Source organism: Abrus precatorius, unplaced genomic scaffold, assembly GCF_003935025.1.
Source record: "Abrus precatorius isolate BTA unplaced genomic scaffold, Abrus_2018 Scaffold8, whole genome shotgun sequence".
NCBI classification, from domain to species: Eukaryota; Viridiplantae; Streptophyta; class Magnoliopsida; order Fabales; family Fabaceae; genus Abrus; species Abrus precatorius.
This window is the reverse complement of record NW_020874428.1, coordinates 27092865-27108004: the sequence shown is the minus strand read 5'-3', so window position 1 is coordinate 27108004 and position 15140 is coordinate 27092865. Positions and strand designations below refer to the sequence as shown.

Here is a 15140-nt window from a genome sequence, read left to right as displayed (position 1 = left end):
ATTTTATTTATAATGGAGTTTCTTATGCTTAATAATAAGGTACCAATGTGAAACTAAAGCACTACATGGAGAAAATTTAGTTGCGTGTTGGAAATAAAGTAGGTTATTATAAGAACATTTACCTCGATAAGAGTGTAATGTGCTGGGATCGATACGTGAAGAAAAGGAAAAAAAGAGGAAATACTTATTTTAGCCTTAAAATTATAAAGGTCAATAATTTAGTCTTTAAATTTATAAAAAAATTTACTTTAATTTTTGTCGTTTTGTTAATTTAGGCTTAAAGTAAGATTTTTGTGAAGTTAAGAACTAAAAATATTTTATGCCTACAATTCGAAGGACTAAAATAATATTTATTTGAAAAAGAAATATTATGGACAGATTACAAAAGATAGGTGAACCTGTAAGACGCCTGCATAAAATAGGATTTGAGATTGGTCCTCTTTGATAGCTAGTAATACTCACTCATCAACAACGTTGACCTGCTTTACATTTTCCCTCATGGATGATTATTTCTTATCATTTCTCGTCCTTCTCAGTCTTACCCTCTTGACGTTTTTTATCCTAAAAGTGGGAAAGAGTTTCAAAAGCATTGGCACAACCTCAAATCTTCCTCCAGGGCCATGGAAGCTGCCAATATTTGGAAGCATACATCACCTCATAGGCCATCTTCCCCACCACCGCATGAGAGAATTGTCCCAAAAATATGGTCCTCTCATGCACCTACAACTTGGAGAGACTTCAGCCATAGTGGTTTCTTCTCCAGAAATTGCCAAAGAGGTGCTGAAAACCCATGAAGTCACATTTGCTCATAGACCTCGCTTTGTTGCAGCAGAAATTGTAACTTATGGTTTCACTAATATCACCTTTTCACCCTATGGAGACTATTGGAAGCAGCTTAGAAAAATATGCACAATGGAGGTGTTGAGTGCTAAGCGTGTGCGATCATTCCAATCAATCAGGGAGGAAGAGGTGTCAAATTTAGTAAGATATATTTCAATGAACACCGGATCCACCATCAACCTTACAGATAAAGTTTTATCTATGACCTATAGCATCGTTGCAAGGGCAGCTTTTGGTGATATAGGTGAGGAACAAGAAGCGTTTATCTTATTTATGAGGAGGATTATGAGAATGAGCGAAGCTTTTGGTGTTACTAATTTGTTTCCTTCCCAAAATTGGCTACATGTGGTTACTGGAATGATGCATAAATTGAAGGAAATCCATAGAACTGGTGATATGCTGCTTGAAAATATCATCAACGCGGCAACAGCAAAGAATGGTGGAGTTGGAAGTCTTATGTCTGTTCTTTCTGATCTGAAAGATCGTGGAGCCCCTGAATGTCATTTGACAATCAACAACATCAAAGCCGTTATTCAGGTTTAGTTTGTATTTCTTTATACTTCATTTCATTTCATGTTATGTTTGTCATAGTGTTGTCCACACAAACTGGTTCGGTTTTTTAAAACAAGCGGGTGAAGCTTGTGTAACTAATTTGTCTAAAGAGCCTAAAATTTAAGACTAAGGACACTCTTGCTTATAAACCCTTTAATTTATTGTTAACACACAAATCCTGGTGCAGGATATTTTTATCGCTGGAAGTGAGACATCATCTGTAACTGTGGATTGGGCTTTCTCAGAAATGCTGAAAAATCCAATAGTACTAAAAAGGGCACAAGCAGAAGTTAGGCAAGTTTTTGGTAGCAAAGGATGCGTTGATGAAGTGGCTCTTCATGAATTGAAATATCTAAAAGTTGTCATTAAAGAAACTTTGAGATTACACCCTCCTGCTCCTTTGCTACTTCCAAGAGAGTGTGGTGAAACTTGTGAGATTAATGGATACACAATACCAGCTGGAACCCAAGTGTATGTAAATGCATGGGCAATTGGAAGAGACCCAAAATACTGGATTGAAGGAGACAAGTTTTATCCTGAGAGATTCCTGGATTGTCAAGTTGACTACAAGGGGTCTGATTTTGAGTACATACCGTTTGGTGCAGGAAAGAGAATATGTCCTGGAATTTTTTTTGCTACAACAAATATGGAAATTCTTCTTGCACAGTTGTTGTACTATTTTGATTGGGAACTTCCCTTTGGAGCCAGTGGTGAAAGTCTTGACATGAGTGAAATTTTTGGTACTACGGTGAGAAGGAAAATTGATCTATTTGTGATTCCCATTTCTTACAATCATGTGCATGTTGCATAAGACCGCATGGAAGTTGATTAAACAAACTGATCATCCATGCTTGACAGCTGGCGAACTTTAGTATATGTGATCCTGTGTTAACTTCTCTACCTCATCATACTATATTATTTACATTGTAACTTGTGTCCGTGATTAACTTCTTCAGTTTCTTTCTTTCTTTTCGGCCTACTTTTCCTTTTGAATCTTTTCAATAGAATGCACCAGTTCACGTTTACTCTTCATTATTTGGTGGATTGATTGCAATTTCAATGGAGGCTGGTGAATTTCTAGGTTGACTACACATATGACTAAAGTAAAACTTATAAAGGCTAAAACAATTGTTGTAGGTCCAAATTTAAGGAAGTATCGGAGCCTACTAGAATCATGCTTTATGAGAAATTAACAAACTTTTTTAATATTTTATTATTATTAGATAAAATTATGTGCATTATAGTTAAAGGGTTTTGTTAATATCAACTTTTAACAACAATTTAAAGAATTTTAAATATGTAATTTTTATTGAAAAAATATTTATTATATGAAAAATATAAAGTATAATAAATATTTTTTAAAATATTATTTTTGGATACTTAAAATCAATCTTAAATACTTATACTAGGAACAGGATTATGTGGCAAAAAATAATATATCTAAAAGGATAGATATATGGCGCTGAATGCAGAATATTTGCTACCATAATTGAGAGTGGAATAATTGGTCAATGAATTTAACGTACACACCCATTAGCCTCGTGTTTCTCACGGAACCATTTTATATGACATTATTGCTTCCAGGCTTTCGGTGGAGATCAAAGACTCAGTTAAACAAAGAGTTAATAGACAAACCGAATAGAACAATAGATATATAAAAGAGAAGGTAGTTGAAACGAAAGCGATTTTTCTAAGACTTTCATCACACTTAGCATGATGTCTAAAAACATATTATGCAAGTTTTACTAAATTGCAATCAACTGGGAGCATACTATAATATATTGCCACAGAGGGTATAATGGACAACAGATAAGTCAACCTGTTATTTGATTAAGATTGGTTCTCATTCATAACTATAAACTAGCTAGTAATAATCACTCATCAACAACACTAAAGCAGCACTGCATTTTGCATTGTTCCTCATGGAGGATCATTTCCTATCATTCCCTCTACTTCTTAGTCTTATCCTTCTTATGTTTTTTATCCTTAAAGTGGGAAAGAGATTCAAAAACACTGGCACAACTTCAAATTTTCCACCAGGTCCTTGGAAGCTGCCAATACTAGGAAACATACATCATTTAATTGGCAGTCTTCCTCACCAACGCATGAGTGAACTGTCCCAAAAATATGGCCCTCTCATGCACCTACAACTTGGAGAGACCTCAGCCATAGTGGTTTCTTCCCCAGAAATTGCCAAAGAGGTGTTGAAAACCCATGAAGTCACATTTGCTCATAGACCTCGCTTGGTTGCAGCAGAAATTGTAACTTATGGTTGCACTAACATCACCTTTTCACCCTATGGAGACTATTGGAAGCAGATAAGAAAAATATGCACCATGGAGCTGTTGAGTACTACACGTGTGAGATCATTCCAATCAATCAGGGAGGAAGAGGTGTCAAATTTGGTAAGAAATATTTCTACCAACATCGGATCCACCATCAACCTCACGGATGAAGTTTTATCCGCGCAATATAACATCATTGCGAGGGAAGCTTTTGGTGATATATGCAAGGACCATGAAGCTTATATCTTATTTATCAAGAAGATTATGAGAATGAACCAAGCTTTGGATGTTACTAATTTGTTTCCTTCCCAACATTGGTTACACGTAGTTACTGGAATGATTCATAAATTGAAGGAAATACACAGAACTGGTGATAGGCTTCTTGAAAATATAATCAATGCAGCAACAACAAAGAATGGTGGAGATGGAAATCTTCTGTTCGTTCTTCTTAATAAGAAAGATGGTGTAGACCCAGAATTTCATTTGACAGTCGAAAACATCAAAGCCATTATTCAGGTTAGTTTGTATTTGTTTATACTTCATTTCATTTCATTTCATGTCATGTTGGTCTAAATTATCAAAGCTTTTTAGGCTGACTTGTTTGTCTAAAAAGCTTTGATAATTTAGACCAACATGACATGACATGAAGTATAAATAATTTAGACTCGTGACCCTCTTGTTTATGAATCCTTTAACCTACTGTTAAGACACTAACGTGGAACTTTATTATCTAACACAATCCTTGTGAAATGAGGTTATTTTGCTTTTACTCAGTAGGAGTTCACTCTTGTGGTGCAGGACATTTTTATTGCTGGAAGTGAGACATCATCTGTAGCTGTTGATTGGGCTTTCTCAGAAATGATGAAAAACCCTAGAGTACTAAAAAGAGCTCAAGCAGAAGTTAGGCAAGTTTTTGGTGGCAAAGGATGTGTTGATGAAATGGCTCTTCATGAATTGAAATATCTAAAAGCTGTCATTAAAGAAACTTTGAGATTACACCCTCCTGGTCCTCTGCTACTTCCAAGAGAGTGTGGCGAAACATGTGAGATTAATGGATACACAATACCAGCTGGAACCCAAGTGTATGTAAATGCATGGGCAATTGGAAGAGACCCAAAATACTGGATTGAAGGAGACAAGTTCTATCCTGAGAGATTCTTGGATTCTCCAATTGACTACATGGGTTCAGATTTTGAGTACATACCATTTGGTGCAGGAAAGAGAATATGTCCTGCCACTATTTTTGCTGCAACTAATATGGAACTTCTTATAGCACAGTTGCTCTACTATTTTGATTGGAAACTTCCCTTTGGAATTAGTGGTGAAAATTTTGACATGAGTGAAGTTTTTGGTGCTACAGTGAGAAGGAAAGAAGATCTCTTTGTAATTCCTATTTCTTACAATCACGTGCCTTTTGAATAATACGACGTGCATCATCAGCTGGACAACCTTATATATATATGATTCTGCTGAAACTACATTAAATAAAAGGTTGTCTGTCATATTATGAAGATCAATTCCAAGTTGGAACTTAACAAACAAGCCATCAAATGGTTAATGTAAATTTTGTATATCATAGGTGTGAACAATTAGAGCCCAATGCTACTAGATCTTTCCAATATCTTGTGTGTATCTAAGTTAAAACGTTAGATTCTGCCACTATCTGTATGTAAAATTGGATTGGAAGGAATTAAGCAATGGATCTGTAGGATCAAGCACTTTTTATTGGATCACTTTTTGTTAGGATATAACTCTATTGTCAGAATTGAAAATAAAGTTGATATTGGTAGCTCATGGTCATTTTGATTTATATTCACCCTTGGAACTTGAACAAGGATGTTGATACAACTCGTTCTTGCTTTACAGGACATGTTTATTAACGAATTTAGACACCAAAGCCATTTTAAGCTCCAACTAATACAATTTAAGGGGACCAAAATTTCCCAAACCTTGTTTAAAATGAGTAAATTTCCTTTCCACTTATTTTAATAAAATAATTTCATTATCTTATTTTTAACTTATATTAAATTCACCCGTAAAGGGTTTTATGATAAAAATTAAACCGATAAATTATATCGTATTATTAGTTTAAAATTAAACTCTCTCAATTTGTAAATTGATTAATGCAAGATATTTAATATTTAGAGCAAACTCGTATATTTGTTCTGGTTTCTATTTGAAAGACCACTTGTTAATTTTTATATTGAAAATATTTATAAACTAATCATTATCTTTTTAAAAAAGTTTAATGATATTCGAGGTCTGTTATGTAGGATTTAAAATAAACATAGCGTGTCAAGCGTAAAAACTAAAATGTAAATTTATTTTCTACTAAAATGAAATGCAATTTTTTTTAGTAAAGATTAATAAAAAAAAATATTATAAAATATTGATATTAAATCTAAGATTCTTATAACATTAGTAAATCAAGTACTGTTAATTCATAAACACTTTTTAACATTGGCCCAAATATAATCTTTTATTAAAACAATATAATAACAACCAAACTTTATTTCACTGTCAGTTAAAATGAAAAAATAAATCATTTTTATCAGAAGAAAATGAAAAAGCATAAGTACGAAGATTTTAATTTAACAATGTAAAATTAAATAGCCCCTAATTGTATAATATTCTTGTTTTCCTATCAGTCTAAAGTGCACTTCCCCTGTTCTCACCAGCTCCCTCTTCTTGGTCTACTTTGTTTCTCTTCACGTTCTGGTGATTTTCCATTACAGTGAGTGCGTGTGCACGCATTATGATCCTCTCAAGGGACAAAGGTCTTTTTCTTTCCCCTTAAAATAAATCCATCATTGTCGCTCTTCGTTTCAGGATTGCAATTTGAAATCTGATTATTATTTTTATTTTTATTCTTAAATTTTTGTTGCAGTTATAAAGTTTCGGTATGCTCTTAAATGTGGGAAAATATACCCTTTATTGAACGGGTTTTCATCGTGTTCTTCAAATGGGTCTTCTTTTGGTTCTTCTGAAAATTTTGGTAAAGTAAATACCTTTGTGGATGATACCTACCAAGACAATGCAACAAAATTAGAGGGCATCAGAAAGGAACTGCATGATGTATGCCGGGTGTTGGATTCTGGTCCTTGGGGGCCTGTCCTTGAGGATGCACTCAACATGTGTGATGAAATGCCTCAACCAGAATTGGTTGTTGGAGTACTCAGAAGGTTGAAGGATGTGAAGGTGGCATTGCAGTATTTTAGGTGGGTGGAGCGGAAGACTGAACAAGCGCATTGCCCTGAAGCATACGATGCACTTCTCATGGTTATGGCTAGAACCAGAAATTTGGGCTACTTGGAACAGATTCTTGAAGAAATGAGTTTGGCTGGATTTGGACCCTCTAATAATACTTGTATTGAATTGGTTACTAGTTTTATCAAGTTGCGGAAGCTAGGAGAAGCTTTTGGTGTTATTGAAACGATGAGGAAGTTCAAGTTTCGCCCTGCTTATTCAGCTTATACGACATTGATTGGTGCCCTCTCTGCAGCTCATGAAGCTGATCTCATGCTCACTCTCTTGCACCAAATGCAGGAAATGGGTTATGAAGTAAGCGTACATTTGTTTACCACACTGATTCGTGTATTTGCCAGAGAGGGGCGCGTTGATGCTGCTCTATCCTTACTGGATGAGATGAAGAGTAATTCATTTAATGCTGACCTTGTCCTCTATAATGTATGTATAGATTGTTTTGGAAAAGTTGGTAAGGTAGATATGGCCTGGAAATTCTTTCATGAAATGAAATCACAAGGGTTGGTGCCAGATGATGTGACTTATACTAGCCTGATAGGGGTTCTTTGCAAGGCTGAGAGGTTGGATGAAGCTGTTGAGTTGTTTGAAGAGCTGGATCTCAACAGGAGTGTCCCTTGTGTTTATGCTTATAATACCATGATTATGGGTTATGGTTCAGTTGGGAAATTTGATGAAGCATACAACTTACTTGAGAGACAAAAGAAAAAGGGATGTATACCTAGTGTAATTGCATATAATTGCATCCTGACTTGCCTCGGAAGAAAGGGTAAAGTGGAGGAAGCATTAAGAATCTATGAAGAAATGAAAAAAGATGCAGCACCTAATCTTCCTACGTATAATATTTTAATTGACATGCTTTGCAAGGCAGGAGAACTTGAAACTGCTCTGAAAGTTCAGGATGCCATGAAAGAGGCCGGCTTATTCCCTAATATCATGACTGTGAACATAATGATTGATAGACTATGTAAAGCTCAGAGACTTGATGAAGCTTGCTCCATATTTTTAGAATTGGATCATAAAGTATGCACTCCTGACACAGTAACATTCTGTTCACTTATTGATGGCTTGGGCAGAAATGGCAAAGTGAATGATGCCTATATGCTTTATGAAAAGATGTTAGATTCTAATCGGACTCCAAATGTGGTGGTGTATACATCCCTTATTAGGAACTTCTTCAAGTGTGGTAGGAAGGAAGATGGTCACAAGATTTACAAGGAGATGATGCATACGGGCTGCTCTCCTGATCTGATGCTCCTTAATACCTACATGGATTGTGTTTTCAAAGCAGGTGAAATTGAGAAAGGGAGGGCTTTATTTGAAGAAATAAAGACTCGGGGTTTAATGCCTGATGTTCGGAGTTACTCAATTTTAATTCATGGTCTTGTGAAAGCAGGTTTTTCAAAAGAAACATACAAGTTGTTTTATGAGATGAAGGAACAAGGACTGCATTTGGACACTCGTGCTTACAACGCTGTTATTGATGGATTTTGCAAGTCTGGTAAGGTCAATAAAGCTTACCAACTACTGGAAGAAATGAAGACAAAGGGTCTCCAACCTACTGTTGTAACTTATGGTTCTGTTATTGATGGACTTTCTAAAATTGATAGGCTTGATGAAGCATATATGTTATTTGAAGAAGCAAAATCAAAAGGCGTTGATTTGAATGTAGTGATCTATAGTAGTCTAATTGATGGGTTTGGGAAGGTGGGAAGGATTGATGAAGCATATTTAATTTTGGAGGAGTTGATGCAGAAAGGTCTGACTGCAAACACATACACATGGAATTGCTTACTTGATGCATTAGTGAAAGCTGAGGAAATTGATGAAGCTCTTGTCTGCTTCCAGAACATGAAAAACTTGAAATGCTCTCCAAACGAAATAACTTACAGCATTATGATAAATGGTCTTTGTAAGGTTAGAAAATTTAATAAGGCCTTTGTATTCTGGCAAGAAATGCAGAAAAAGGGGTTAAAACCCAATACTATCACATACACCACCATGATTTCAGGACTTGCAAAGGCTGGAAATGTTCTAGAGGCAAAAGGCCTCTTTGAGAGATTTAAGGCAAGTGGGGGCCTACCTGATTCAGCTTGTTATAATGCTATGATAGAAGGATTAAGCAGTGCCAATAAGGCAATGGATGCATATACACTTTTTGAGGAAACTCGACTGAAAGGTTGTCGCATACATAGCAAAACATGTATTGTTCTTTTAGATGCATTGCATAAGGCTGACTGCCTTGAACAGGCAGCGATTGTTGGTGCTGTCTTAAGGGAAATGGCAAAGTCTCAACATGCTTCAAGATTGTCCTGACAACAGGTTGTGTGTATGTATTGTACTCACTGGAATAGATATCTGGCTTCTTGATCAAATTAAGCAGTGGTTATCTCAGTGTGTGCTTACCTTGTTACCCGTTGCCATTGACTGATGTGATAATTTGTGAGACAAAGTGAGCCACGAGATTTCTAATGTCAGCCGTTCTTTGACAAGTTTAATGGTCCAGCCTCAAAGGTAATTCTTACAAATTACATTAGTTATTCAGGTTCCAAAATCCAGAACTTTTGACTGCGTCATGCAGTTGAGTTGTGGAAGTGTTCTGCTACTCTTTGTTCTAACTCCTAAAAGTTTAGTATGAGTTTCAGGATTTTTTTTATTCCATGCTTGATGGTTTTCCTGGGAGACAAATATATAAAAGTTGTGCTTACATATATGCCACTTCTTTTATTTTGAAAACATATTCATGATCGATTTGAAAGGGTATTCTTAATATGTTTATATATTTTATTTCAGTGTGCAAGTCCCTAATCGATTTCTGTCTTTGTATTTTCCCATTCATGAAGGATATTTTCTCATACTTGACTGCCAATGGACCGTCTTCAAGTTCTCTCTATACTGTAAAATAATTCTAAGTTGGATGCCAATGAACTGTGGTCAGCTTCTCTTTATACTGTGAGGTAATTCTAGGTTGGATGCCAATTTTGGATTAGTCCCTCTACCATTTGGTGACTGCTTCTGAATAATTCATTTTCAAACCCTCTTGATTTTTTTGAAAAATGCAGGAAAATGTATATTTACATTATATTATAGGAATGTTATGATCACTCGACTCAAAAAAATTTGATCATCTGTGCTCACCTTGCTAAGCCAAAAGACACCATGGTATTACTTCTGGGTACCTAAATTGGGTCCTCTACACTCACTTTTCTTCCCTTTCCCTGCAGGTCATGAAGCACATTGCGTGTGACTTTATGTTATTTGCATTCCCATTTGAGTTCAAATTCTTTTGCCCCTAAAATTGACGTGTTTGTGCCCCATGATCATGTCTTCCTCCACTGTTACCGTTTGTATTGGTTGTAGATGTGCTATGTTGTAGTTTTGGCATAATAATTTGGGAACTAAATTTCATTGAGCATAGTGATCTCGAAACAGAAATTTGGACAATTTTTGCGTGCATCAGAAATTTCTGACTAATCAAATTATATAGCAGCTGATTGCGTCTACTGAAACTGAACCAAGCCTTGAGGCCAACTAGGGAATGATTTGGATTGGGATTTTAAAAGGAAAAAAATGAAGAAATTTTTTTAAACTGCAAAGAGTTATATAATGTTTATAAAAATAAATATAATGTTATAACATTATTTTTATGTTAATTTATCAATTTTTTATTTTAAAAATGACTAATTAGAAAATAATTATCAAAAATGGAAATTGTCCTCCTTTCTTTTTCTTTTAAAACCAAACTCCCCCACATCTTCTTAAGCTGTCTGAATTGGTGATAAAGAATGACATAGAGTGGAATGCAATGTAGTGACACTGTATGTTGTGTTATTATTTGGATTTTGAAGATATTAATGGAATAAAGTGACAATTAATGGAATATATTTCATCTCATTCTATCCTATTCTTCTAATTTTTGGTTCCTCTATTTGGAAGGCATGTAATGGAGTGGTAATTTTATTTTACTGTTGTAAAATATCTAAACAATGAAGCAATAGTTTTATTCCACTCAATTTCGTTCAATATTGTCACAGCTTCGTTTACCATTAATACCGACACGAAGTCTTAGACGAAAGGAAGGGGGATCTCCATCTTTGCCCTTGAATTTTCAGAAATTGTTTTTGGTCTGGAAGCCCTATCATCCTTACATGAATTCAGCCTCTACGAATTAATTTATCGTGAAGAGGGTTCATTAATATCATGCAATTAGTATTTTTGGTCGTCTAATTTGAAGTTTTTCATGTAACATAAGCTGTAAAATGGGCTTTTGGGTTGGGTCAAGTTTATGGTAGAGTCACAAATAAAATCGAATGGACTAGTTTTGCTTTATTCTCTTTGCGTTGTGAAATCAAAATATATCACTTTTCAGCTTTATATATAGTATATCGGCAAAAAAAGCAGCACTTTATTTATAGTTTTGCTTTACTTCTATTTTCTTTTACTAGCTAGAGTTCGGTCTATTAGAAGGGGTTGGTTTCTTTTCCGAAACAGCACATCATGATTGAATTCCTGTTGTAAGAGTAAGGTTTCCATATTTAGTGTCATAATAATCTTGAGACTTAACTTCCATAAACAGTACTCGTGAAAAAAAAAATGGGGGTATAAATGAAACTCATATCTTATGCTATGTCTGAATTTATGTTTACTAAATGCTACTTTTATGTTTCCAAGACAAAAACGAGCTTAAGATAGATAATCTGTCAAGGACTTGAAAAGTAGTATGTTAGCTTCAGGTTGGCATCTTATAAAATAGGGCCAGGTTTATTTAGATAAATCTAATTCAACTTAACATATTCTCATTCATACAATATAACGACTTCTTTATTCCTAATTTTAAAAAATGTTAACAATATGTTCTTTATCAATTTATTTATCTCATTTAAAAACTTCGAGTTCACTCTGTATTACTAATGTCAATGTTAAATTTTAATTAATAATAAAATATTTAAAAAGTGTTAATTAATAATTTATTAGAATTTCTCACCTTAGGCCTTAACTTTTGTGTGCCATCGTCTCAAATAAACTGAGTAGATCACAACCATTAAAAATAAATCTGAGTAGATACTTTTACAAGTAAAACCTCACAAATTCTCTGTTAAATTTATTTGGATCATTAATAAATTATAAAATATTTCAAGAGAAGTAAGGTGTTCATTTATATTGAGGAAGATAAATTCAATAAGCATCGTTTTCTTCACTTATTATTCTATCTTAACTTTCTCAAGTATTTAAAACATTATTTTCCTTTACCTTTGAATAAACAATTACATTACAAAATATTTTGTTACAAATTATCATTTATCTTAAAAATCAAACTTGTAGTAATTTACTGACGTTATATCACAAAGATTATAATCACATCTCTTTTCAAAGTTCATTTTATAGGACTAGTCATAAAACATTCCTCAGCGTTGAAAATTCAAAGTTGCCTCCAACTTATAGTAATTTACCGACTTTGTATCACAAAGATTATAATCACAAACATACCTCAGCGTTGAAAATTCAAAGTTGCATATGGCCAAACTCGTGCGTGCCTATAATTCATGTTGAATTTCCACTCCACTTTCTTCATTTCTCTTTATCCTTTAGCTGTTTGTCCTCTAAATTTCTTCTTCACTGCAACGAACTGCAAAGTTCTGGATCATTTTCTTGCCCTTCAAAAGCTTAGACCTCAATATAAAATCTTCACAAACTAACCATAAATTTACACCATATACATAATCTACTAGTCTTGAAAACTCACTAGTTCACGAATTTTCCATCTCAATTCCCTAGCATGGTGTTGGAGCTTCATATTTCCTTATACACAATCTTTCCTTTCTTCCTCTTTGTGTTCATGCTAATCAACACAGTTTGGAGATCAAAAACCAAGAACTCAAACTCCAAGTTGCCACCAGGACCGAGGAAGCTATCCCTCATAGGGAACATACACCACCTTGGAACACTACCTCATCGCTCTCTAGCAGAGTTGGCAAATCAATATGGTCCTCTCATGCACATGCAGCTTGGTGAGCTAAGCTGCATAGTGATATCTTCTCCCGAAATGGCAAAAGAAGTGATGAAAACACATGATATCATCTTTGCAAATAGGCCTCGTGTGCTTGCTGCTGATGTTATCACTTATGGCTCTAAAGGCATGGGTTTCAGCCCCTATGGAACTTACTGGAGACAGATGAGAAAGATTTGTACAATAGAATTACTATCACTAAAGCGTGTCGAGTCCTTCAGATCAATTAGGAAAGAAGAGTTATCTAATCTTGTTAAGGAGATATCTCTGAGTGAAGGGTCACTTATTAATCTTAGTGAGAAGATTAATTCATTGGCCTATGGGTTAACATCAAGGATTGCTTTTGGTAAAAAATCCAAAGACCAACAAGCCTATGTAGAACTTATGAAGGATGTCACAAAGGTAGTTGCGGGGTTCTCTGTTGCTGATCTTTATCCTTCCCTTGAAGGAGTCCTTCAAGTTCTTACTAGGGTTAGGACTAAAGTTGAGAAGCTCCATCAAGAAATGGATAGGATAATTGAGAACATTGTAAGGGATCACAGAGAGAAAAATATCGACACATTGGGTGCTGCTGAAGAAAATGGGGAAGATCTAGTTGATGTTCTTTTAAGGCTTCAAAAGAATGGTGACCTGGAACATCCCCTATCTGACAGTGTTGTCAAAGCAACCATTTTGGTTAGTTTATTTCTGTTAAAAATCCTTGTAAAATTTGCCTAGATAAATAGATCAAATCATATATTTACTTGATATGACCTTTTTGCTTAATTTTTTTCTTGGCTATGATTGTTTGATGAGGCAAAGTAGGATTAATTGTACCGGTCTAGAACATATTTTACAATATTGTCAAAGCAATCATGTTGTTTGGTATTTTATCTCTAGATAAGCATGCATAATTTGCATGAGTGAGTCATATAGTAGATTTCCTCCTAAGGCATACACTCATCTAATGTTATAGACTGAAGTGCTAGTTTTAAGTTATTCTCGCTTAAACTATGACTTAGATCAATTTAAACTGATAATTTTCGTTGTATGTTGAATCCTTGGTGATTATACACGTTAGTAATGTAATGCTCCAAGATCTCTTTCAGGACATCTTCAGTGCTGGAAGCGACACTTCATCGACAACTATGAATTGGGTGATGTCAGAACTGGTGAAAAATCCAAGGGTGCTGGAGAAAGTGCAATTTGAGGTAAGAAGGGTCTTTGAGGGAAATGGGTATGTGGATGAAACAAGTATTCATGAACTGAAATACTTGAGATCAGTTATCAAAGAAACTTTGCGTCTACATCCACCTGTTCCATTTCTACTTCCAAGGGAATGAAGTGAGAGATGTGAGATTAATGGGTATGAGATAGCAGCCAAGAGCAAGGTCATTGTTAATGCATGGACAATTGGGAGGGATCATAAGTATTGGATTGAAGCTGAGAAATTTTATCCTGAAAGGTTTATTGACAGCTCAATTGATTACAAAGGTGGAGAGTTTCAGTTTATTCCATTTGGAGCTGGAAGGAGGACATGCCCAGGCATCAATTTTGGCATTGTTAACATTGAATTCTCACTTGCAAATTTGCTTTTCCACTTTGATTGGAAGTTGGCTAAAGGGAACAAGCCTGAAGAACTTGATATGACTGAATCCTTTGCCTTGTCTGTTAAAAGAAAACAGGATTTGCAGTTGATTCCTATCATTTATCACTCAGCTACTAGTTAATTAAGGCCAAAACTATTGTGTGTACTCCCTTATTCCTATCAGACATTAACCATAATAATACATAATTCAAGCTCTTAATGTAATTGTCCTTTTTCCTCTCTCTAATTAATATATCTTTAATTTGGCTTATCTTTATAGAGTAAGTCTTTTTTTTTTTTTAAATTCTGTAATACTCTAAAAAAATATTATAAGTATTGTATCCAAAAATTATAAACCAATAAAAAAAAACACGTATTAAGTTAAAAAAATATTATATATAATTTATTTAAAATTATATTATTTATATTATTTGCTACATAGTCTTATTATATATATATATATATTGTATATTTAATTTTTTATTATGATTTTAAATAAAAATAATTATAATATAATATATTAATATAATAATTAAATATTAATAATAATAGAATTAAAAATATAAAAATATATTAACATAATATTTTTAAAAAAAATTTAGTTAGTTTAACTTTTATTATATATTTC

At 34.2% G+C, this 15140-nt stretch overlaps 3 protein-coding genes and 1 pseudogene across 6 annotated transcripts; all 4 read left to right on the top strand.

The window, feature by feature from the left end:
- The first annotated feature begins 498 nt into the window (after window positions 1-498).
- On the top strand, window positions 499-2410 carry LOC113848010 (premnaspirodiene oxygenase-like). The gene is made up of 2 exons (XM_027477357.1): window positions 499-1377; window positions 1580-2410. Exons 1-2 carry the CDS (start codon window positions 499-501, stop codon window positions 2201-2203), a joined length of 1503 nt encoding a protein of 500 aa, XP_027333158.1. The 3' UTR covers window positions 2204-2410.
- A 904-nt stretch (window positions 2411-3314) lies between these two features.
- Window positions 3315-5099, top strand: LOC113848174 (cytochrome P450 71D11-like). The gene is made up of 2 exons (XM_027477571.1): window positions 3315-4193; window positions 4476-5099. Exons 1-2 carry the CDS (start codon window positions 3315-3317, stop codon window positions 5097-5099), a joined length of 1503 nt encoding a protein of 500 aa, XP_027333372.1.
- A 1227-nt stretch (window positions 5100-6326) lies between these two features.
- LOC113846610 (pentatricopeptide repeat-containing protein At3g06920) lies at window positions 6327-10391 on the top strand. 4 transcript variants are annotated; one of them, XR_003501704.1, is made up of 4 exons: window positions 6327-6454; window positions 6565-9452; window positions 9782-9895; window positions 10001-10391. XR_003501704.1 is itself a non-coding variant. In XM_027475078.1 (2 exons), the coding sequence occupies exons 1-2, from the start codon at window positions 6433-6435 to the stop codon at window positions 9252-9254; spliced, it is 2712 nt and encodes a 903-aa protein (XP_027330879.1). In that variant the 5' UTR covers window positions 6327-6432; the 3' UTR covers window positions 9255-9629. The 4 variants fall into 4 exon arrangements, 1 of the variants encoding a protein (XP_027330879.1); XR_003501703.1 differs by having other exon boundaries at window positions 9782-10042; XR_003501702.1 differs by having other exon boundaries at window positions 9732-10042.
- A 2169-nt stretch (window positions 10392-12560) lies between these two features.
- LOC113874590 lies at window positions 12561-14654 on the top strand (annotated as a pseudogene).
- Window positions 14655-15140: the final 486 nt, after the last annotated feature.